Genomic DNA, 22,879 nt, shown 5'->3' on the forward strand with positions numbered 1-22,879 from the left:
TGGAGGCAAGCTGTTCCACTGATTAATTGTTCTAACTGTCAGGAAATTTCCCCTCAGTTCTAAGTTGCTTCTCTCCTTGATTAGTTTCCACCCATTGCTTCTTGTTCTACCCTCAGGTGCCCTGGAGAATAGCTTGACTCCCTCTTCTTTGTGGCAACCCCTGAGATATTGGAACACTGCTATCATGTCTCCCCTAGTCCTTCTTTCTATTAAACTAGACACACCCAGTTCCTGCAACTGTTCTTCATATGTTTTAGTCTCCAGTCCCCTTTTGTTGCCTAAATGTAGAACCTTACTCTTCTCACCATTGGACTAATGAATAATGTGTTGGTGGAAATCCAGTTGATTTGATGCTCTTCCATTTGATGTTATATGTCAACAGAAGCAATGTTGGGTCTGCAATGGAACAGGATCCCAGCTCAGTAATCAGAGGTGTTCTTCTTGTTCCGGCACAGGAACAACCATGTACGTGAGTTAGTGTACTTCTTCTTTTTTATTTGCACTCTAGGCTTGAATGTGAGAAAATGATTGTGCTCAAATCGCAGCTAGGTGATACACAGTCAATAATCTGATAATGGATTGTCCTACGTCTGTGATGGCAAACCTATGGCATGCGTGGCATGCGGTCACTCAAATCCTCTCTGCGGGCATGTCGGCTGTTGCCCTGGCTCAGCTCCACTGAGCATGTGTGCGCGCCTCCTGCCAGCCAACTGATTTTCAGGTCTCTGCCGTGCATGCATAGGGCAAATGTGGGAGACATGTGTGCATGTGCGGGATTGGGGTGGGTGGGGAGGGAGCAGTGAGTTCTGCACATGCATGCACCAGGGGGTGGGTGTGTTATGCATGCATTACATTATGGGTGCGGGCGCACGCACGGTGGTGCACTTTCGGCACGTGACGACAAAAAGGCTAGCCTTCACACTCCTATGTGATGCCAAACCTTTAAGATAGGTTGAGACTAGGAAAGCAAGGTCATGATGCTAATTTTACTTTTATTCAGGGTGGATTTGAATTAAATCAAGTTGATTTAAATCATGATTTAAATCACTATTAAAAAGTCTTGGTTTAAATCAGTGCTTCTCAATTATTTTCTGTCATGCCCCCCCCTAGGAAGAAGAAAACATTTCGCGCCCCACGCGACTGTAAATAGTATCATTTGTCTATAAAATTGTTATAAGTACACCTCTGCATAACACTGTATCCTTATTAACATATAAGAGAATAAAAAAAGAAAGAAATGTGGATCAATTTACAACAAAGAATAGCTTTATTAACTGTAGCAGAAAAGATTTAAAGGAGCACAGCTAGAACATATACATACATATATTTATATATAGAGTATCACAGAAGTGAGTACACCCCTTAACATTTTGTAAATATTTAAGTATATTTAAATATTTACAAAATGTTAAAGGGTGTACTCACTTCTGTGATAACACTGAAGAAATGACACTTGTATGTGCATGTATACACACACAAACACAAACATATATATCCTGCACGCAGTGATTTCTAGAAACAACACCTGCTCGTCTCAGTGGGAAAGACCCACGCATCCCAGATGCGAAGACTGTCCAAGTGGTCCTTAAGATGACCGCCGACTTAGGGAGGGAGGGAGCCGCAGAGGCTTTTGACTTTTATGCCAACCAAATGCTCGCCAATTGGCTCCCTCAACGAGCTTCTCTGCAGCGGGGCTCAAAGGGAAGGAGAGCGGGATAAAACACCGGAGCGCTCTAAGCTTTGGAAACTCTCGCCTTTCCTTACCACGGAGCCTTGGAAACTCTCCAGACAGAGACGCATTCTTGAAGCCCGGGTTTCGCTTCTCTCCGCCGGGGCCCCGCCTTACTCCCCACCCATTTAGCCGGCACTAGATCCGGTTCCCGTACGGCTCAAATAAATGGGCGCCGCCGCTGGCCGCGGGAGGAGCAGTCGCCTTGTTGTGGCTGCCCGAGATGGATAGGCTTGAGTCGCGACTGTGAGGGCCGGTCGGAAGAAGGAGAAAGAGAAGGGGCGGCTGAGGGAAGAGAGACACGGGCGGGCTCAGCGATCCTGACGGGCAATCCCTGCCGAGGTCAAACGAGCCCCCCTTTATGGAGCCTCGCGCCCCCCCCCTGGGGGGCGCGCCCCACTATTTGAGAAGCACGGGTTTAAATCAACAAGATTTGAATCACAATTTTTAAAGAGCAACAGTCATCTCTGCCCCACTGCAGTGGCTCTTCCTCTGACCCGCTGTTGACTCACAGACAGTCCCATTCACTTTAATGGGACCGCTGGCGATGCGGCAGTGACGCAACAAGGTGAGGGGCGTGGCAGGCAGCAGGCGAGTGGATGCCCACTAACAGGCGCTGCCATAATGGGCCTGAAATGACAGGTGCTCTTTAAAAGTAAGGACTCATTCTTGCTGGTAGTTAGAATCTTTATAATATTATTAATATTAATCTTTATATTAATATTATTATTTGCAAGCAAAATGAAGATTTCCTATTTAGCTTGCAGAGCTTGGATTCATTGAATGAGTTTACCAAATATGGCAGAATATACAGCCTCATGCTGCATAACTAAGCTCCATTTCATGCTGAATAAACTAAATTATGAATGTATCTTAAATAGAAAACTATCTTTAGATATATTTTCTACTCCAAAAGCATTTTATTAAAATAAATTTGAAATAAAGTTTGAAATCAAAATTTAGAAAATCCTGTTTAAATAAAAAAAAATCAGATTTTTTTTAAAAGAATCAGATTTTTATCCACCCTGCTTTCATTATAAGGTTACAGCAGCAAAATCATATAAGTCTGAATATGCCTTCCCCTTCCCTCCCTTTGTCTTTGTGAGAAGTAGGGAGTCTCCTGATTCAGATGCTTCCTCGAATGACTCAGATTTCTTTTATCTGATCTTGGTTGTGGCTTTTCCTCCTCTTCCTCAAGTTACTTCTTCAACCCTCAACATACGCATGTGTTCAAATATTGGAGTAACATTTACATGGGGCTGTGATAGTGCAGTAATTAGAATGGAGTATTGCAATCTGACTCTGCCCACAGCCAGGAGTTTGATCCTGAGTGGCTCAAGATTGACTCATCCTTTCATGCTTCCGAGATCGGTAAAATGAGGACCTAGATTGTTGGGGCAATGTGCTGAATTAGCACTCAAGAGTTCTATAAAGCACTGTGGCGGTATATAAGTCTAAGTGCTATTGCTACATCGTCATCATCATTCTTGTCATTGTTTATCCAATGAAGAATGAAGGCCTCTTCCACGTTTCCAACCAATACGGTCCTGAGCTTTCTTTTGCAAATTGGCCCCACAATACTTGCTGATGTTGTGGGTCTATCTTGTTTTAGGTCTCTTTTGTGGCATAAAGCAAGGTGGCTTTCCTACTTCTGCATATTGACCACTATTGCTATGTGAGGCAATATATTACTTCCAATTTGTGCAGCTGCTTTACCCCCAATCACTGAAGCAGACTGCTCTGGAGTGATGCTTCATTGAAAAATAAGACACCTGATCTTGTTGGTTCCAGTTGGAAACCCTGAAGTGGGCCGCTTCACCTGGTTACTTTGCAGCATAGCTGTCTTCTGTGCATGTGCAGACACTTGGGAACATATTGTCTAGAATAGGGGTGTCAAACTCGATTTCATTGAGGGCTGCATCAGGGTTGTGTTTGACCTCGGAGGGCTGGCTGGGTGTGGCCATCTCCACATCACTTGTGTTGGGGGCACCCATGGTGGCCTGGGCAAGGCTGGGGGGAATCTTCCTGTAGCCCTCTGCCAGCAAAAACAGAGTTTGGGAGGGCCTGCAGAGGCTGCAGGAGGCCGTTGCAATAAAAAAGGGAGCCCTCCTGAGTTCCGTTTTTGCTGGCAGAGGCACTGCAGGCTGGTCCTTCACTATTTCCAGGGCAGCCCAGTGGGCCAGATCTAAGCACGGGCTGGATCCAGTCTGCGGGCCTTGAATTTGATATCCCCGGTCTAGAAGGAGGGGTTGCATTGACCTATGGAATTGTATTGGAGAGGCCTCATTCGAAGCAACAAGTCCTTAAGAGTCTTTTCATGGGCCTCCTGAGTACGTATGCATGCAAAATAGGTTATTTATCTATCACATCATAATGTGGACTTGAAGCAATAGACAAGGAGCTTCCAGGTTTCAGATCTGACTCTTAATTCGAATTTACTAAGCCTGCCTAATAGACTTTAGGTACAAAATAAGAGGTAGCATAATTTTGAATGTCCTTAAGAGAAATGAGAACAAGTTTTAAGGAGAAAGCATACAAAGGTGCAATAGAAATGCTAATGTTACTTTTGTTGAAAGAATCAGAATCCTGAGCTAATTGAAATGTAGCTTGAAAAGCAGCCCTCATTTTGATATGCATCTGTCTGACAAACCAGAAAGAGAAAAATAAGTCTCTTTTGTTTTACTCTGCACTTCAAAGAAATATTTAGTGGCTTTCAGAAGCTGCATCAGCATGGAAATTTAATACATCTCAAGTGAATCAAGGAGAGATCCTTGCTTGGATTGTGCATCTCCTCTAGTTCTGTTTGGGCCACATAAACACATATGGAAGTTACCATGTGAGCTGTGATAAGCAGCCCTTCTTGTTCTTTAAAGTTTCACTGGAGTTGTCAATGTAGACTGTGGCCAGCAGAGCTGGTAATATTCGAACAGTGAGGAGGTTGGGGAGGAATATGGGCCAGTTCTGGAGTCTGGGGAAGGCTCTGATGAGGGCTTTGTGTTGGAGGCAGAGAGGGGGACAGAGCCGTATGCCAGTTATCAGCTGCCTTCAGAGTCAGACATCAGTGAGGCAGAGAAACAGCTGGAGCCTGTTCCCAGTGTATGCATGCACAGAGTTGCCAGATGAAGGGAACAGCTAAAGAACAGGGGTTGACATGGAAATAAGACCACAGGTGGGCAATGAATGGCCCCTTCCAGCGGAAATAAAAGAGGAGTGAAGGGGGAGTGGAATTTGCAGGAGACAATTAAGTTCTCTTAATTGGTTTGTGACTCTTAAGACTCCTTGCCAAGTTTTGCAGATATTGGCCTGGCAGCTCTCCAAGTCAGATAAGGTCTCTGACTGTAAACCCTCCTTTGAAAGACTTTGCTGGATGCGAATGAGCAGAATTCACAGTAAATTAATAAAAGGGACTTTTGTTGGGACAAGGAGTTTGCTTCATGCTCTTGGGAAGCCTAGGTCAGAACAGACTGGTCTTCATAAATATAATGCCATTTTCTACAACCAGGAGTCCTTGTGTGTACTGTAGATTTGTCTAGTATGAAGGCTTATGGGTTTGTTGGGATCTTTAAAGTAAAGGTTTTCTTTATCCCCACAGTACCCCCCCCCCAACCCCCATTGGCATGGGGGGAGAAAAGGATAGCATCTGGACCAGAATTTATGGAATATATAAAGACAACACATAAATGACATGGAATTTTATGTCCTCAGCATTCTTATAGTATTTGCTATGTACCATTCCAATGTGGAACACAACTGGTAGAAAATACATTTGTGTAACATATAGAGAGGTTTATTAATTAAATTTATAGGCCATCCATCTTGCTAGCTATAGCGACTCTGGGCAGTTTACAATGCAATAAAAATAGAAATATATAAAAAAATATAAATATAAGAACAATTAAAATTACAAGAACTTGCCTGGAGCAGGGGTGGTGCTTTCTCTGTCAATAAAACTTCTAAATTATTATGGTTATTGGCAAAATGTACTACGATAAAAGAAGACAATTACAATAAATTGTTACAACAAATACAAAAAGATCTGGACAATTGGACTAAACTACAGATATCACTAATTGGCAGAATCTCAACAATCAGTATGAACATACTACCCAAACTACTTTATCTTTTTCAAACAATACCGATTAAATTAGAGAAATTTTATTTTGAACAACTAAATAAAATGGAATCCAGATTTATCTGTTCAGGGAAGAAACCACGTATTAAATACAAACTTCTACAAGATAGTAGAAACAAAGGTGGTTTCGGCCTCCCAAACTGGGAGCTTTTTTATCAGGCGGCAGCCTTGACATGGCTCAAGGACTGGATCCAACTTAAAAATAAAAGGATTCTTATGCTAGAAGGCCATGATGTCCAACTTGGTTGGCATGGCTTCCTCTGGGAGGGAAATCTCATTCATACTTCCAGAGACACATAGTAAGGGATGCCCTGTTTAATGTCTGGGAAAAAATAAAAAAGAACTATTATATGAAAATCCCAATCTGGTTATCAACAATGGACGCAATGACATATCCAAATACCAAAGATCTCAGTAAAATGGTAAGTTATGCAGAACTCTTAGATGAGAAAGGAGAACTAAAATCAGTACAATATCTGAAAACACAATGAATAAATATGGAATGGTGGCCGTATTTACAAATCAAAACAAGATTTCAAAAAGGAATGGAGGAAGAGACAGTAAAGGAGACAATGATTAGCTGCGCCAGAAACTTTGGTCATAATACAGAGTTAGAAAAATGGGACAAACTATGGGAAAGAAATTATAAATTTACAACGACAGTAGCCTACAAAGAAAACCTATAAAATAGATGTCATTTCATTTGCCCCCAGTGAGATTGGCTAAAATGTATCCAAATCTATCTCCCAAATGGAGATGTAGCCACAAGTCTGGAACATTTTACCATATGTGGTGGACATGCTCCACCACAAGGAAATACTGGTGTAAAATTCAGAAACGGTTGAAAGAAATTACAGAGCAAAAAATAGAACTGAAACCGGAATCGTTCTTATTAGGAATATTAGACTCGAAAACAGACAAAAAATATCAATACATAATACTACACATACTCACTGTAGCTAGGATTGCTTTCGCACAAAACTGGAAACAAATCAATGCACTCACAGATGAAACAATAATTAGAAAGGTACTCAAATGTGCAGAGATGGACAAAATGACTATGGAGTTAAAAGAAAGAGAAGAATCAGATTATTATAAAATATGGAATAGAATGTATATGTAGTTAGAAAACAGAAGCCAAAACAGGAAATAGAAGTCTTTTTTTTTTGGTTGCTTTTTCTAAACTAGTATTGAATAAAAAAATTAACCAAAGTTACTAATTACTATCAAACTTAAAGTATTGACCATAATGTAAATATAATGGTGATATGAACAAATTATTATTGTTACAACTGTGAGTACAACTGTTATTACACTATTACAGATGTTAAAACCGATAGGAAGGCAATATAGAATAGAGAACTACAAAAGCTAAATATGTAAGACGATACAGAAGGCTGTAAAACTATTTTATATTGTTATGTGTGTCTTGTTTTTTCTGTATTTTTTTCTTGTTTTTAAAGGTTAAAATGTTTAATAAAAACTATTTTTTTAAAAAATAAACTTAAGTTTTATTCTAATACCTACTAGATCCAGCAGATGGCACCATTGCCCAGCAGAAAAGCTGAACAAAAAGGGAGCTATATTTATTTAGTTATCATTGAATTCCTATAGATAATTTATTCCCATAAAGGAAGAAATTGCTATTGTTAATATCTAAGCCATTGGAAAAAAATAAATAAGAAGGAGCTTAGATACTTGTAAAATTATACCTTAGGGCTTAGACATTTGAAGGTCGTCTTTTGCTAATTCTGTTTATTTCTCCTGTATTTTGGAGACAGGACGTAGACTGTCTTATTTTTGCATTATGTTATTACAGGCAATTTTTTCGCTTGTCCATCATTCATTTGGGAAACCCAAAGGCTTTTAGGCTTCTTGATTCATAAATAAAATTGCATATCAACCCATTTTATTTCATGTAGCTGCTGGAATTCATTGTAATAAGTTTGTTGCTAGAATAGATGAAGAAATATATTACTTTTATTATTATCGCACTTTTGATCCAGCCAGATTACCAGAGTTCTCGGGATACGCTACAAAGTTATATAAAATATTAAATACCATAAATAATATGAAACCTTAAATAGTGCAGGAAATGTATAATACAAATCACTATCCCATATTAATGTTGGTAGGTGCTTAACATCAAAAAATCAGAGAAAATTACTTTGAAGGGAAAATAATCAGGAAACTTCAGGTGTAAAGACTGGTTTCTCTTCCAAGAGTTCAGGGCATTGACCAGGAAATCAATGTAAATGTATGATAACTTTGGACTATAGGTAACCCTTGACTTGCAACAGTTCATTTACAATGGCACTGAAAAAAGTGACTTACGACTGCTTTTCACACTTACCACCATTGCAGCATCCCCAGGGTTGCATGATCAAAATTCAGATGCTTGGCAATTGACTTATATTTATGACGGTTGCAGGTTCCCGGGGTCATGGGATCACCTTTTGAGACCTGACAAGCAAACTCAACGGGGAAGCCCCGTTCCCTTAACAATCGTCTTACTAACTTAGCAACTGCAGTGGTTCACTTAATAACTGTGGCAAGAAAGGTCATAAAATAAGGCAAAATTAACAACTGTCTTGTTTAGCAATGGAAATTTTGGCTCAATTGTCGTAAGTTGAGGACTACCTGTACTCTTTCTTAGCTTGTTGTGAGCATAAAATAAGGTGATACATATGTGAATGACCCTTGAAGTCCAAGAGGAAAGTACATAAAAAGAACCAGTCTTTTAGCAAAGTTGACTATGGTTGACTTTCTTGGCAAGACTACAGAAGGCCCCAAAGGAAAGGTAAGAAAGGAGAAAAACAGACCCAGGAAACTACAGACCAATCAGCCTAACATCAGTACCCAGGAAGATACCAGAAAAGATCATTTAAAAAAAAACAGATCTGCCATCATCTAGAAACAAGTAAATGAATAACTAGCAGTCAGCACGGGTTTGTTAAAAACATCATGCCAAACCAATCTTATTTCATTCTTCGACATAGTAACTAAATTAGTAGACCAGCAAAATACTGTGGACATAATATACTTAGACGTCAACAAGGCATTCAACAAAGTAGACCACAACCTACTTCTTGGTAAGCTAGAAAAAAGTGGGATAGATAGCATCACTACCAGATGAATTTGCAACTGGCTGACAAACCATGCTTAATGGGTAGTCCTAAATGGGTCTAAGTCTATATGGAGAGAAGTAAGTAGTGGGGTACCACAAGGTTCCATCTTAGGCCTAATACTGTTCGATATCTTCATAAATGACTTAGATGAGGGAATAGAAGGGGAACCTGCCAAATATGCAGATGACACTAAACTGGTAGGTATAGCTAACATCATAAAAGATAGACTCAAAATCCAGATGGAGCTTGACAGACTTGAACACTGGGCCCTATCCACAATGTAGAGAATGAAATTCATTGTAAAGAAATGTAAATTCCTACACTTAAGCAAGAAAAACCAAAAGTGAATATATAGACTGGGTGAAACCAGGCTTAATAGCAGTAACTGTGAGAGGGATCTTGGAGTCTTAGTGGACAATCAGCTAAATATGAGCTAGCAGTGTGCAGCGGCAGCCAAAAAAGCCAATGCAATCCTAAATTGTATTAACAGAGGGATAGGATACAATCAAGATCAAGTGAGGTACTAATACCATAATAAAGCCTTAGTAAGATCACACCTAGAGTACTGCATCCAGTTTTGGTCACCACGCTATAAAAAAGATGTTGAGCCTCTAGAAAAAGTGCAGAGAAGAGCAACCAGGATGATTAGGGGACTGGAGACATACGAAGAACAGTTACAGTAACTAGGCATGACTAGTCTAGTGAAGAGAAGAACCAGGGGAGACATGATAGCACTGTTCCAATATTTGAGGGACTACCACAGAGAGGGGGGGGGGGTCAAGGTATTTTCCAAAGTGCCTGAAGGGCAGACAAGGAATAATGGATGGAAACTGAACAAGGAAAGATTCAACCTGGAAATAAGGAGAATTTTTTTCTGACAGAACACTCAACCAATGGAACAGCTTGCTCTTCTTGAGACTTTCAAGAAAAGATTGGACTGCCATTTGTCAGAAATGGTGTAGGGTCTCCTGCTTGGGTGGGGGGTTGGACTAGATTACCTACAAAGTCCCTTCCAACTCTGTTAATCTGTTAAATAAATGTAATGATTGGTCTAATCAATAGTGTCCCTTTGTCCCATCCACACATGCCTGCACGTTCCACATGTACATCTCAGCATCCCAGTCTGCAAGGATCATCTTATTTGGAAAATGACTTCAGAAATTCAGTGAAACAGAAGATTCACCAGCCATCTTGTAGCATTAGACCTTTTTGCAGGTTGAACAACCCAAGCTCAAAACATCCTGTCTTTTGCTAAAGCTGCTGAGAAATTGTATGCAGCTTTTGGGATGGCATCATTTATTGAGTCATTTTGACCTAATCCCACGTAAAATATTAATTGTAGGCCATCTGAGAGAAGAGTATCCTGAGGAAAACATCCTGAAATTGAACAGGCATATCCTTTTCCTGCTACAGTATTTCTGGTGCATTTTGTTTTTTGGAAATTTAAATGCAAAACAATTTGTGTTCCTCACAAGAATTCTGTACAAGGTTATTTCTGCCTCTTTAAAAGCAGCTTTTTTGGTTCAGTGGCTCCCCTTAGAATCTAGAAATTAGAAGGGGGGGAGGGAATCTGAGATTGGCAGGGAAAGATGGAAAGAGAAATTAACTTTCTATGGTGGCCTAGTTAAGTAAATTACTATAGAAGAAGATGGGATGAAACTACATCAAAAAGAAATAAATGACGTTTCTTTAAGGAAGTGCTGGTGGGTTTTAAGCCAAGCTGTTAAGAACTTCAAAGATTTATTCTTGTTAGATTTCTCCATCCTAACTGCTGCATGGATCATGCTGTTATTTCCACTCTCTGAAAATGTCTTCTTGTCTCATTTCCTTTATAGGTGCAATATCTGTTCTGGCCTGGGGACAACTGCTTGTATAGACTGTGGAGGAACAGGAAGGTTGCTGACATACATTGAGATGCAAGTTGAATGGCAAGTACTGCCAAATTATAGCAATAGTAATAGCCCTTAGACTTATATACTGCTTCATAGTGCTTTTATAGCCCTCTCAGCAGAAGTAGCCTGCAGTACTGCACTATAACGACCGTGCCACCGCGGTTCTAGCAATAGCACTTAGACTTATATACCACTTCACAGTGCTTTACAGCCCTCTCTAAGTGGTTTACAGAGACTGCATATTGCCCTCAACAATATGGGCCTCATTTTACCCACCTTGAAGGATGGCTAAGTCAACCTTGAGCCTGATGAGATTTGAACTGCCAAATTACAGTCAGCCTGCAGTCAGCAGAACTAGCCTGCAGTAGTGCACTCTAACCACTGTGCCACTATGTCTTATTGCAAATTACAAATTATAGGCACAATATAGAAATGTTTCTACAGCAAAATGAAGTAAAATTAAAAGAAGGGGCGGGACCATTCCATTGGAAGAAACATCTCACTTTTATATGTCAAGTAGGATAAAATCAAGATGGTTTCATAACAGTTGTAGGTTTTACCACTTTCAAAACTGTTATATTACACTGAACTATTATTAAAATGAAACAATAGGTTAATTGTGAGATATTTTAGATTTCAATATCTATAAATTGTAAGTATCATAATCATATCATAAGTTAACCTTTACTCTAAGTGGGCCCAAGTCTTGAATCTGACAGTAAACTGCATAAAATTCTACTCCATGAACAATATCTAGGTTAGATTAAAACATAATGGTAGTGGACCAGAGGAATGCCGTCGATATAGTTTACTTGGACTTCAGTAAGGCATTTGATAAGGTAGACCATAACCTACTACTAGATAAAGTAGAAGAATGTGGGTTGGACAGCATCACCACCAGATGGATTCGTAACTGGCTGACCAACCGCACTCAACGTGTAGTCCTCAATGGAACTGCATCTACATGGAGGGAAGTATGCAGTGGAGTATCCCAAGGCTCTGTTTTGGGCCCAGTACTCTTCAACACCTTCATCAATGATTTGGATGAGGGAATAAATGGGGAACTCATCAAATTTGCAGATGACACCAAGCTGGCAGGAATGGCCAACACTCCAGAAGATAGGCTTAAGATACAGAAGGAGCTTGACAAACTTGAACATTGGGCACTATCTAACAAAATGAAATTCAATGGTGAAAAGAGTAAGGTTCCACATTTAGGCAACAAAAACGAAATGCACAGGTACAGTATAGGTGGTACCTTGCTCAACAGTAGTAACTGTGAAAGGGATATTGGAGTCCTAGTGGACAACCATTTAAATATGAGCCAGCAGTGTGCAGCAGCTGCCAAAAAAGCCAACACAGTTCTAGGCTGCATCAACAGAGGGATAGAATCAAGATCACGTAAAGTGTTTACCACTTTAAAATGCCTTGGTAAGGCCACACTTGGAATACTGCATTCAGTTCTGGTCGCCACGATGTAGAAAAGATGTGGAGACTCTAGAAAGAGTGCAGAGAAGAGCAACAAAGATTATTAGGGGACTGGAAGCTAAAACATATGAAGAACGGTTGCAGGAACTGGGTATGTCTAGTTTAATGAAAAGAAGGACTAGGGGAGACATGATAGCAGTGTTCCAATATCTCAGGGGTTACCACAAAGAAGAGGGAATCAAACTATTTGCCAAGGCACCTGAGGGTAGAACAAGAAGCAATGGGTGGAAACTAATCAAGGAGAGAAGCAACTTAGAACTGAGGAGAAATTTCCTGACAGTTAGAACAATTAATCAGTGGAACAGCTTGCCTCCAGAAGTTGTGAATGCCCCAACACTGGAAGTCTTTAAGAAGATGTTGGATAGCCATTTGTCTGAAACGGTATAAGGTTTCCTGCCTAGGCAGGGGGTTGGACTAGAAGACTTCCAAGGTCCCTTCCAATTCTGCTATTGTATTGTATTGTATTGTATAAGGCTTGTTTCTCATGTATGAAGTTATTTGGGCTGTTGATGAATACTCCCATAATTTAAACTGTCATTCCTCTAAGGAAGAATTTCAGTATGACCATTTGGAATTTTCTGCAGCCTGTACAAATGGAAGACCTCCAATTCATGTCAAAAATAATTATAATAGTTAAATTGGGCCTCAATCTCTTGTCGCTTAACTTGGCAGTACAAGGCTAGATTATGGCATTGGCTTGTATTTCAGAGCCACCATTAACCATAATTTTAGAAGCAATGCTGGGGTTTCACTTCATTTAATCTGTTTTTTTCACATAATACAACATAATTATATGCCTGCCTCATTGTTGATCTATATTAGAGGCTTCAGCAAGCAATTGATCTTATTCTTCCCTATACCCAGTTTTTTTGAATCTGATTTGCTGTGAAAATAGGGCATGCACCAGAGGTTCACTTTGTAAACGGTATTGTTTGCCTTCACAGGAAAAATAACATTTTTGAATACGTGGTGGATGAAAGAACTGGGTTTCCTACTGAACTCTTCAAAGCAGTTAAAGGGAAGAAGCTCTTTGTGGATGAACAATACTTGGTAATGAAATACTTATAGCAGAAACACAGGGCCTTACCTCATGATGGCAGGATTGAAAAAAGCAATTTGAATGCATGTATGCACTTATGCATGCCTGAATGTATATAGGTGCATGTTACACAAACACTCAGGGCAACTTATATGTCAGACCTGGAAGCCATTTTTTTTACCTGTGGGACTTCAGGTCTGCCACATTTTCTACTGTGGGAAAATTGGGGTGGGTGGGTATAAAGAGTGTGGGTGATATATAGTCAAAATAACATTCTTTCTCAGAGAGTCAAGGCCATCTGGCCCTGCAGCTCCTATGAGATGATGTAGTTGTGGATGGTGCCTGATTGGATCATGTGATGGACATATGGGTACTGGGCAGGGACTTGAACTTCCTTTTGGGTGGGGAAGACCTGGAAACTTTCAGATTTGGGATGTGCCAGATGTGCCATCTCTAATAAAATGGAACTTTGAGGAAGCTCAATCCCTCAGTCTTCTCTCGTTAGAGGTGTTACTTGGAACCCTGACATTAGAACAATTAAAAATAGCACAATATAAATATAAGTAGCGCTTGATTATAACTGGCTGCTCAGAAACTGTTCAAAGTTATAACAGATTCCTCCCAAAAGGTATTTATGGCCCAGTTCCAAAATTTTGAAGGCCAGTGCTCCCTCCAATCTTGTGACTGCATTTCAGGCAGTCAGCAACTGGCTCACATTTATGACTTTTTTGCAGTGTCTGGAAGTTAAGTAACCATAATTTTATTTATTTATTTATTTTGCTGAAAATTGGCATTTACTTTAGTTTTTTTTGCAAAAATACCCCTTAGCAAACAGTGGGTTCATTTAACAACTGCTGCATTTGCTTAATGACTGCTGGAAAAAAGGGTTCATAAAACTGGGGTAATCATGTGGTGATCCACTTTATGACTGTCAAGACTTACAACAATAGCGGGTAAGATCTGTAAAGGTCGTAAGTCAAGAACGTTCTGCTTTGTGCCCTTCCTGCTATTGTGCCCACGTTACGAAACATCCTCCCTCTGTAAATGGGGATGGCTCTGACCCTGCTGGACTTCTGTAAAGCTTTAAGACTTGATTCTGTGCTCAAGCCTGAGTCCCTGAGCATGTGCAGGGAAGAGTTTCTTGGTTAAATTAGTAGTTTGGGCTATGATATTTCTTGGCTGCTGTGTATTTTAATTTTTATAATGTTTGTTATTATTATTTTTATTTAATTTTTTTTTACTTGCCAGAACCACTTGTTGAGACGGGCAGTCATATAAATCCATGAGTGAATGAAAAATAAATAAATAAATCCAGGCAATATATCTTCTTCCATTTATCTGTGAACCTATCCAGTAATCTATCTACCCAGCACTGGATGGAAACTTATCAAAGAGAGAACCAGCTTAGAAATAAGGAGAAATTTCCTGACAATGAGAACAATCAATCTGTCAGCATTCCAAGTAAGAACCCCAACAAAAGAATACTCCAGGCAATTCCTCAAAGTTCCATTTTATTAGAGAAGTCATATTGGCACATCTGGGAAAACCCAAACCTGAAAGTTTCCAGGGTTTCCCCACCCAAAGAAAGTCAAGGTTCCACCCTTTGCACCCACATGTCCATCACATGATCCAATCAATTCACTTTCCCAACTGGAGACAAACCCCCCAGGCACTCCCATCCAGGTGCAGGCTGATTGTCATTGGTTCCCAGATAAAGGAATGTTGTTATGGATAATTCTCCACCGATTCCTTGAAATCCCCCCTCCTGGTTTCCCAGGCACTAAATGTGGCAGCCCAGAAGCTCCAAAGAAAAAGATGGCTTCCATGGCTGACACAATCAGAGGTAGAGCTTGCCTTCAGAAGTACTCCAACAGTGGAAGTTTTGAAGAAGAAATTTGTCCAGAATGATGTACAGTTTCCTGCTTGGGCAGAGGGTTGGACTAGAAGACCTTCCAACTCTGTCATTCCATATTCTAAATATCTTCATGAATGTTGTTTATGAAGATCCAGCCCACTATTTAGTATATCCTTCTCTAGTGATTTTGAGACTATGCATCTCAGCACTCCCTTTCTGTGTTGTAAGTACAATCGCTGCCCAGCAACACACCAATCAACCAATAGGAAGGCACCACATAAATATAGCATATAGAGCAGCCCAAAGCACATATTCCAGTTGAGAGAATGTTCTCTGATGATGGGCTCCAGCACAAGTCTGAAACCTCAGAAGAATAAACCTCTGGTCCTGATGACCAACCCTGTTTAGATATTGTAAATACTGTCACTGTTGTCCAGAGGATCTGAAAAATACCAAGCCAAAAGCAGCTTTTATCCCAGTTTTCTTTTTTTCTTTTGGTTAATTTATTGTTTTATTTCATTGAGCGTGCATCCACATATTCCCATGGATGTGTTTTCTTCCTGTCTCTGCTTACTTTCTTAGTTACTTAGTTTGCTTATTTGAACTTTTATTTTAACTTTAACTTTAATTTGTATAACAGCTCTGGGGAACTTAACAGTGTTAAAAATATCGCAGCATGAAAGCAGCAATTGAAAAATAAAATAGATGTTATTTGTGACAAAGCATGATTCTCAAATACTTACATTTATAGTGAGCTTATATATTCACCTGACCCAGTGCCTGGGGCAAGAATCAAGTCTTTGAGGCTTTGTTAAAAGCTGGAAGAATCAAGCAATCAGAGAGGGACTTTTTCTTAGAGCAGGGACTGGAAAAGAGAAAAGTGCCATCAGATGATATACCATTTAATTGGTAGGACCTGGATCAGGCCAGTCCTGTTGCATCGTGTATGACAGGCAGAAATCCTTGCAGTCCCTCAAATATTCATCTCTGGGCTATGTAGGAAGTGATGGCACCTTGAATTGCACCTGGAAATGTATTGACAATCAGTATTGACAATTGTGGTATTACATGAGTGTATTGAGACACACCTATATCTACTTGCACTGCAGTGTTCAGGACTAGCATTAGCTTCCAAGTAGTCTTCTAGGGCAGCCTTGTATAGAGCACACTGCAGTAGTCTAAAGTTTTGGAATAAAAGATTATGGACTGTAAATGTTTGTTGTACTTGCCTGGATCTAGTCCATTCAGAAACTGTTTCTGGGCTGTATCTAGCTCTGTTTTTAATGTTCAGTTGCGTTTCTGTTAGTGTAGGGCAGGGATGGCGAACCTTTTCAGCATCAAGTGCCCAAACCAGAACACACATGCATGTGCGTCAGTGGTGGGATACGACCGGTATGCCCCGATATGGGCATACCGGTGCCTGCTGGGAGCACCGGGTACCATTCCAGTACGGTGCTCCGGAGGGCCCGCCTGCCCGCCCTCCTTACCTGTATTTGAGCCCCAATCGGGGCTTACGCGCACGGAGCATACGGTGCCTATGCAACGCTCTGCCGAGCAGCTGGAGCATCGCAGAGGTGTCACAGAGCATCACGGGCAGTAAGTACACATGCGCGCTCTGCGCATGTGCATGTGGTGGATGCCGCGCCGATTGCACTGGGATCCGGAACCCACCACTGATGTGCATGCATGTGTGTGCACTGGAGCACCAGAAACCAAAAGAACAGCTGGCTGGTGTGCATGCATGTGCACCAACCAACTGGTCTTCGTACACTTCGGAGCACTTGAAACCCAAAGATCAGCTGGCTGGTGCGCACATCCAGTTTTTGGACTGTTGAGGCTGTTTTCAGGGCATTTGTGGGTCATTTTTCAGCATGAAAAAGGCCCAACAAATGGCCTGAAAATGCCCCCCAAAATGACCCAAATAACGCCCTCCAAATGGACCAGAAACAGCCCAGAAACTGGCCCTTTTTTGGCTATTTTCCGGCACCCATGAAGAGCAGCTGGTGATAGCGCGCGTGCCCACAGAGGGGACTCTGTATGCCACCTCTGGCACACGTGCCATAGGTTTGCCATCACGGGTGTAGGGCAGTAACATTACCCATCCCTTCGTTTTATTTTTCTAGAGTTTTGTATCTCCTAAAAATGTTGTTTTCCTAGGTTCATCCAGTGGTAAGCTTCCCTATCTGTGCTGTTAATCAAGCTTCCCGAAATGCCATTGAACAACATCAAGCTCAGTTTGGATCTACTGCACGGATACTGAGACAGGTGAGAGCAACAGAGATTGGCAAAATGCTTTTTGTAATGGTGGTGATCCATCGCGGTACTATGGATTAACTGATTTATATGCCTTTCTGATAAGGAGTATAGAAGAAAGGGAAATATGCGACGATGGCAAATGTCTGTAGCTCGGCTGTTGAATGAGGGTGGAGGCTCATTCTCCCAGCTTATGAAGAAACCAGGTTCGGAAACCAAAAGACTGAACCTCCACCCTCAAAGGGAAATATCTCAGCATGGAGCTATTCCTTCTCACAGGAGGCCATGATAAAATCATTTCATGCATGTTGTTAATTTGTTGCTCTTGTGTCGCTAGGCATGATGTAAGGGTACACCTATACTCCAAATATGTAGTTCTCAGTACTCCTGTAAAAGCCACCTGCAAATTAAAACTTAAGGAAATAGAAAATTTAAGGGGAAAAAATTACTACCTGTATTGAATTAATGTATTAACCTAAAATTAATTATTTAAATTTTATAATTTAAATTTATCTGTTTGCCTTTTAAAATGTAGCTTCTGGCCTATTTTCCAAAGAGCTGATATAGTCTCAACTCTCCCAAACTTAAGTCCTATACTACTAGGGGCTCTTCTAGTTCCTACAACCTATTCTTGTTTTCCAATTTCTTTTTGTGTTTCATGTCAGATTCATATCAATTAGAGATGGAGATAGGACTGTGAAGCTTTTGCATATTCTTTTTAAAGATAAAACATCTTTGATTGTGGACAGAGGAGCTGGATTGGGTGAGGGGCTTAAGTATTTCTCACCTTGTGATTTCTACTATTTCAAAAGAAAGTTGACAGGAATCAAGGAGTCGTAAGAGGTAGAGAGGTTTTGACCCACATTGCAACTTTAATATATTGTCTAAAATGCTTATTTACTGGAATTATAAATCTAGGGTCACTATTTCTACTGCAAGTGAGCCACAAATTGCAGTGTTATTTTTCTTGTGAAGGCAAAAGACCTCGATTGCAATGAACACCTCTAGCAGTTTCTTGTTCTTTGCTTTTATTAATGTCTCTGTCAAAAGGAAGATTCAGTGCCAAGACTTCCTTCTTAATATACATCGGTACTGTTTCCCATGTGGTGGCATCTCAAAGCAATTTACACTTTAATAACATGATTAAAAACAAATCCATATATCTTTAATATATACAGAACATATTCATTGTGTTGGAGTGGAAAAGAAAGAAAAATCAAACTTTCATAACATACATGCAGAAAAGGCTTAAATTACAAGAAATGGTCTTTATAGACATCCTAATGGATGTACTAAGAAGTCCAGAGAGTCCAGAAAACTTGTATTCTGCATAAAATAAATGTTTTAATTTAATTAATTAATAGAATAAACGAATGAGATATTTTAAAAGAATATTGCAGAATTATTTACGGTAGCGGCAACTTCCTGAGTGATGGGGGGGGGGGGGAGACAACACATATACTGTCTTAACAGCAATAGCACTTAGACTTATATACCACTTCACAGTGTTTTGCAGCTATCTTATTTATGGCTATTTTATTTATGAATTGTAAAAATGTTTTATGTATATACCTCCTCCATGCCATATGTTTATATATTTAATTGTACGCCGCCCCGAGTCCCTTCGTGGAGAGGGAGCGACTTATAAATTGAATAAAATAAAAATAAATAAATAAATATCTCTAAATGGTTTACAGAGTCAGCATCTTGCCCCCAATAATCTGGGTCCTCATTTTACTAACCTCAGAAGGATGGAAGGCTGAGTCAACCTTAATCCTAGTGAGACTTGAACTGCCAGCAGCCGGTAGTCAGCAGAGGTAGCCTGCAGTACTGTATTCTAATGACTGCTTCACCACAGCTCTTAAACACAGAGAAAGACCGGGTGTGGGGGGGGGGGATACAAGTCAAATATATCAGTAGATAGATGGATGGATGGAGAGGGCTATGTATTCAGCTATATACAACAAAGGGGACTGAGTCTAATACAGGGGTGTCAAACTCACGACCCGCGGGCCGGAGCATCATGCGCTGGCCATGCCTACCCCCAGTTTAGCAAAGGGGGAAAAATGCGAGTTTGACAGCCCTGGTCTAATACATTGAAATTATAAACAAGCAAGTGTTCAAAGAAGCCAGAAAGATTAAAAAAACAAGTAAATTATAACAGCAAGCCATTGTTGATTTGGTTGCTTTATACCCAGGTGTCATTATCCATGCTTGTATTTTTATTCTACCTCTTCTCTAAAGTGGCAGGCTCATGGTAGTGATGGGAATCTCCTCTCATTTTGTGCCCACAACCTGCCTTAGAGTACAGGGTAAATGACTGGCCCAAGGAAATGCAGAACACTCAACAATTATGTGGGAATTTGAGCCTCTCTTAATCTCTCTTACCTATGGACCCTTTTCAGCTTGCTTTCCAAAATTCTCTAGCCGCTGTAGTGTAAGGGTTCCTTCCCCAATGGTCACCTGATTAAAAGTAAAAAGGTGGTGCTCAGAGTAAGAACAAAGGATGGGAAGGGAAAGTAATCCTCTCCCCAAGGGAAGATCACCAGCTGGATTTGTGGAAATTGATCGCCCCTAAATAATACTTTCCAATCTGTTTCTCAAAGAGCTGTTTGAAAGATGACAATTATAGGTAAAGGTAAAGGTTCCCCTTGCACATATGTGCTAGTCATTCTTGACTCTAGGGGGCGGTGGTCATCTCTATTTCAAAGCCGAAGAGCCAGTGCTGTCCGAAGATGTCTCTGTGGTCATGTGGCCGGCATGACTAAATCCCGAAGGTGCACGGAATCCTGTTACCTTCTCACCAAAGGTGGTTCCTATTTTTCTACTTGCATTTTACGTGCTTTCGAACTGCTAGGTTGGCAGAAGCTGGGACAAGGAACGGGAGTTCCATTACACGGCGCTAGGGATTCGAACCGCTGAACTGCCAACCTTTCTGATTGACAAGCTCAGCGTCTTAGCCACTGAGCGTCCCCTAATAACAATTATACCTTTTATCTTTTTGCAGAGGCAAACCATTGAGCTGGTATTTCTTACCAAAGTGGAATACGAATGGCACAGGAAATCCTATTCCTATTATGTCTACGGGAATGAGCACAAGGTCTATGCGGAGGATTATCCTAAAAAGTGTGCCTGTACTATTGTATGATACGTGGACCTTCCATCCATTGACAGAGAAACACTGATCATTCCTTTATTACGTCTGCTCACCTGCTTCCCTCCCCTCCGGCTATTTTTTTTCTTCAAGTCATGTATCTCAAATGAATTATGAACCATTGCATTAGCCTTTATAAGAAGACCTGGGGGATTGCCTTTAGGGCTGAAACACTTTGCATATTTTTTATACAATTGAATGTTCGTTGTTCTTGTGTTGGTATATTAGTTATAACAAATGTTAAAAGTTTAAGCCAAACATGCCAGAGATTCCATTCCTTTCCTATCTCTGGTTTTCCTTAGTTTCTTCTCTCGTCCTGGATTAATTCATTATGTTCTGAGTTTTTAGTGGAATATTGTATTTCATTGGCTTAGTGCACTTGGCACACAGTGTTGCCCAATTCCAGATATAATTTTGGATTTTTTAAAATCATTAATTCTTAGTTGCACTCTTTTTTTTAACAGTTTCAATATATATCAGGAAATGGATTATCCAAAGTGACCGAAAGACTAAGACTTTGTAGAGGCTAAAACTTTTAAATTGTTTAATTCATGTTTAATTCTTCACTTGATTACTGTTATAATATGTCCTTGATAGGACGGTATATATAAGTAATACTAATTCACTTTTCTCTCACTAATGATTACAAACAGAAAGATCATATCCTAATAACTATGTATTATAATCATATCCTAATAACTACGTATTATAATCTTTCTAGCCTGAAATCGGAACTAATAAAGTGCAGTGATTCTAAACATATGCAATAAAAAATAAGATCACTCTGATATGCTGGTATGAGGTTTTAAATTTTCTTGTAAAATTTCATAAACATGTTATAAAGCTATATCCTTTTTTCAAAAGCTGGATGGAATGGCTCTGTCCTAAAAAACATTGTAACAAAATAGATTATAGAAAAGAATAAAAAAGAAAATATGGTGTCAGTGGAATAAAAGAGAAATGGATAATGACAGTAATAGCAATCAAAGGGGAAACATTGAAGGAATTGGTTCTGTCATTTAATATACTTTTAAATTGTGAGTGCCCCAGGCTCCTTCCTATGGTGAAAATTTCTTTAGAGGAGGCTAATTGGGACTCACTCCAGTCCTAATGAACTTTCTGTTAGTTAAAGTACAAGAAGTGAAGATCTTACTGTGTGAATATAATAGATTGAGTCAGGAATGAGGAACCTTGTCCCATTCTGTTGGAAGAAAAATCCATCTGATTCAGTTCCAGTCCAGGAGACAGGCACTGGAAATAAAATGGAGGCTGGAGGCTGATTGGAAAGAAAGGTTCCCTTTATTGATGAAGCAAAACACCAAGCACATGTGATTCTGAGATAGCTGACAAAATGGAGTTGAGAGTGGGTGGGTTTTTATACCTTACTTGGGCTTTGAGCTTCCTGTTGCTGTGCAAGAACATGTCCTTTAATATTCTAAGGGAGGGAAGTAGAAGGGAGGAAAAGAGTAGGAGAGGGAGAAGGAATGGAAAGAGGGGAGAGGAGAAGGAGATAGGAAGGGGAAGTAGAGAAGAGAGGGATGGTAGAGGGAGAAAGGAGGTAGGGAGGAAGAGAGAGGGCGGTGGTGGAATAGGGTATAACATGGTATGTGGAAAGCAGAAGAGCAAATGTGGGTGGATGGTTAGAGGAATTATTATACCATTGGATAATACAAAATAATGCTTGTTAAGATGTAGTGGTATATTTGTGGTTACTTGTATGAAAATTAAAAAAACATTTTAAAAAACCACGTCCTTTAATATTCTAATGGCTGTTGTCAGATTCCTTTGAGATCATAGCTGGCTCTATAGGCAAAAAGGGGAAATGCAAACCCTATGGGGTATGTCAGAGCTAATCTATAGTTTCTAGCTGGCTGAGTCTTTCTGAATGGATTACCAAATCTGCATTTCTATAAACTGGCCTCCTAAGTTTCTGCTTGGGGCAGGGAAACCGGCTGGTTTCTGCCTCTCTTAAGTTTTTTTTTTCTATTTCTTCTTTCTATCCTGCCTCTTTGGTATTCCCCAAAATATTTCATTATCGGGGTTGTGGGGGGCTTCCAACACTTCTAAGCTGCACTCTAGGAGATGAATTCCAGTGTTGAATGAATCTGATGTCAGGGCTGGTAGCCATCTTTTGCATTAGACCTTCAGGATGGGCAAAACCTGGAAGCTTTCCGATCTGGGTTTTCCCAGATGTGCCAAGATGACAATC

General features: G+C 40.2%; 1 protein-coding gene across 4 annotated transcripts in view; it reads left to right on the forward strand.

Moving 5' to 3' along the window:
* Positions 1-21,458, forward strand: part of LOC309398956 (protein SSUH2 homolog) — a 51,869-nt gene extending 30,411 nt beyond the window's left edge. For all 4 annotated transcript variants that reach the window (XM_081966300.1, XM_081966301.1, XM_081966303.1 and 1 more), the window contains 5 exons: positions 383-465; positions 10,825-10,917; positions 13,314-13,419; positions 17,421-17,528; positions 20,524-21,458. In XM_081966300.1, coding sequence (XP_081822426.1) covers positions 383-465; positions 10,825-10,917; positions 13,314-13,419; positions 17,421-17,528; positions 20,524-20,664 — 531 coding nt within the window. In that variant the 3' untranslated portion in view covers positions 20,665-21,458. The remainder of the gene's footprint in view (positions 1-382; positions 466-10,824; positions 10,918-13,313; positions 13,420-17,420; positions 17,529-20,523) is intronic.
* Positions 21,459-22,879: the final 1,421 nt, after the last annotated feature.

The sequence above is a fragment of the Natrix helvetica genome (assembly GCF_964273705.1).
Source record: "Natrix helvetica genome assembly, chromosome: 1".
Taxonomy (NCBI): Eukaryota; Metazoa; Chordata; class Lepidosauria; order Squamata; family Natricidae; genus Natrix; species Natrix helvetica.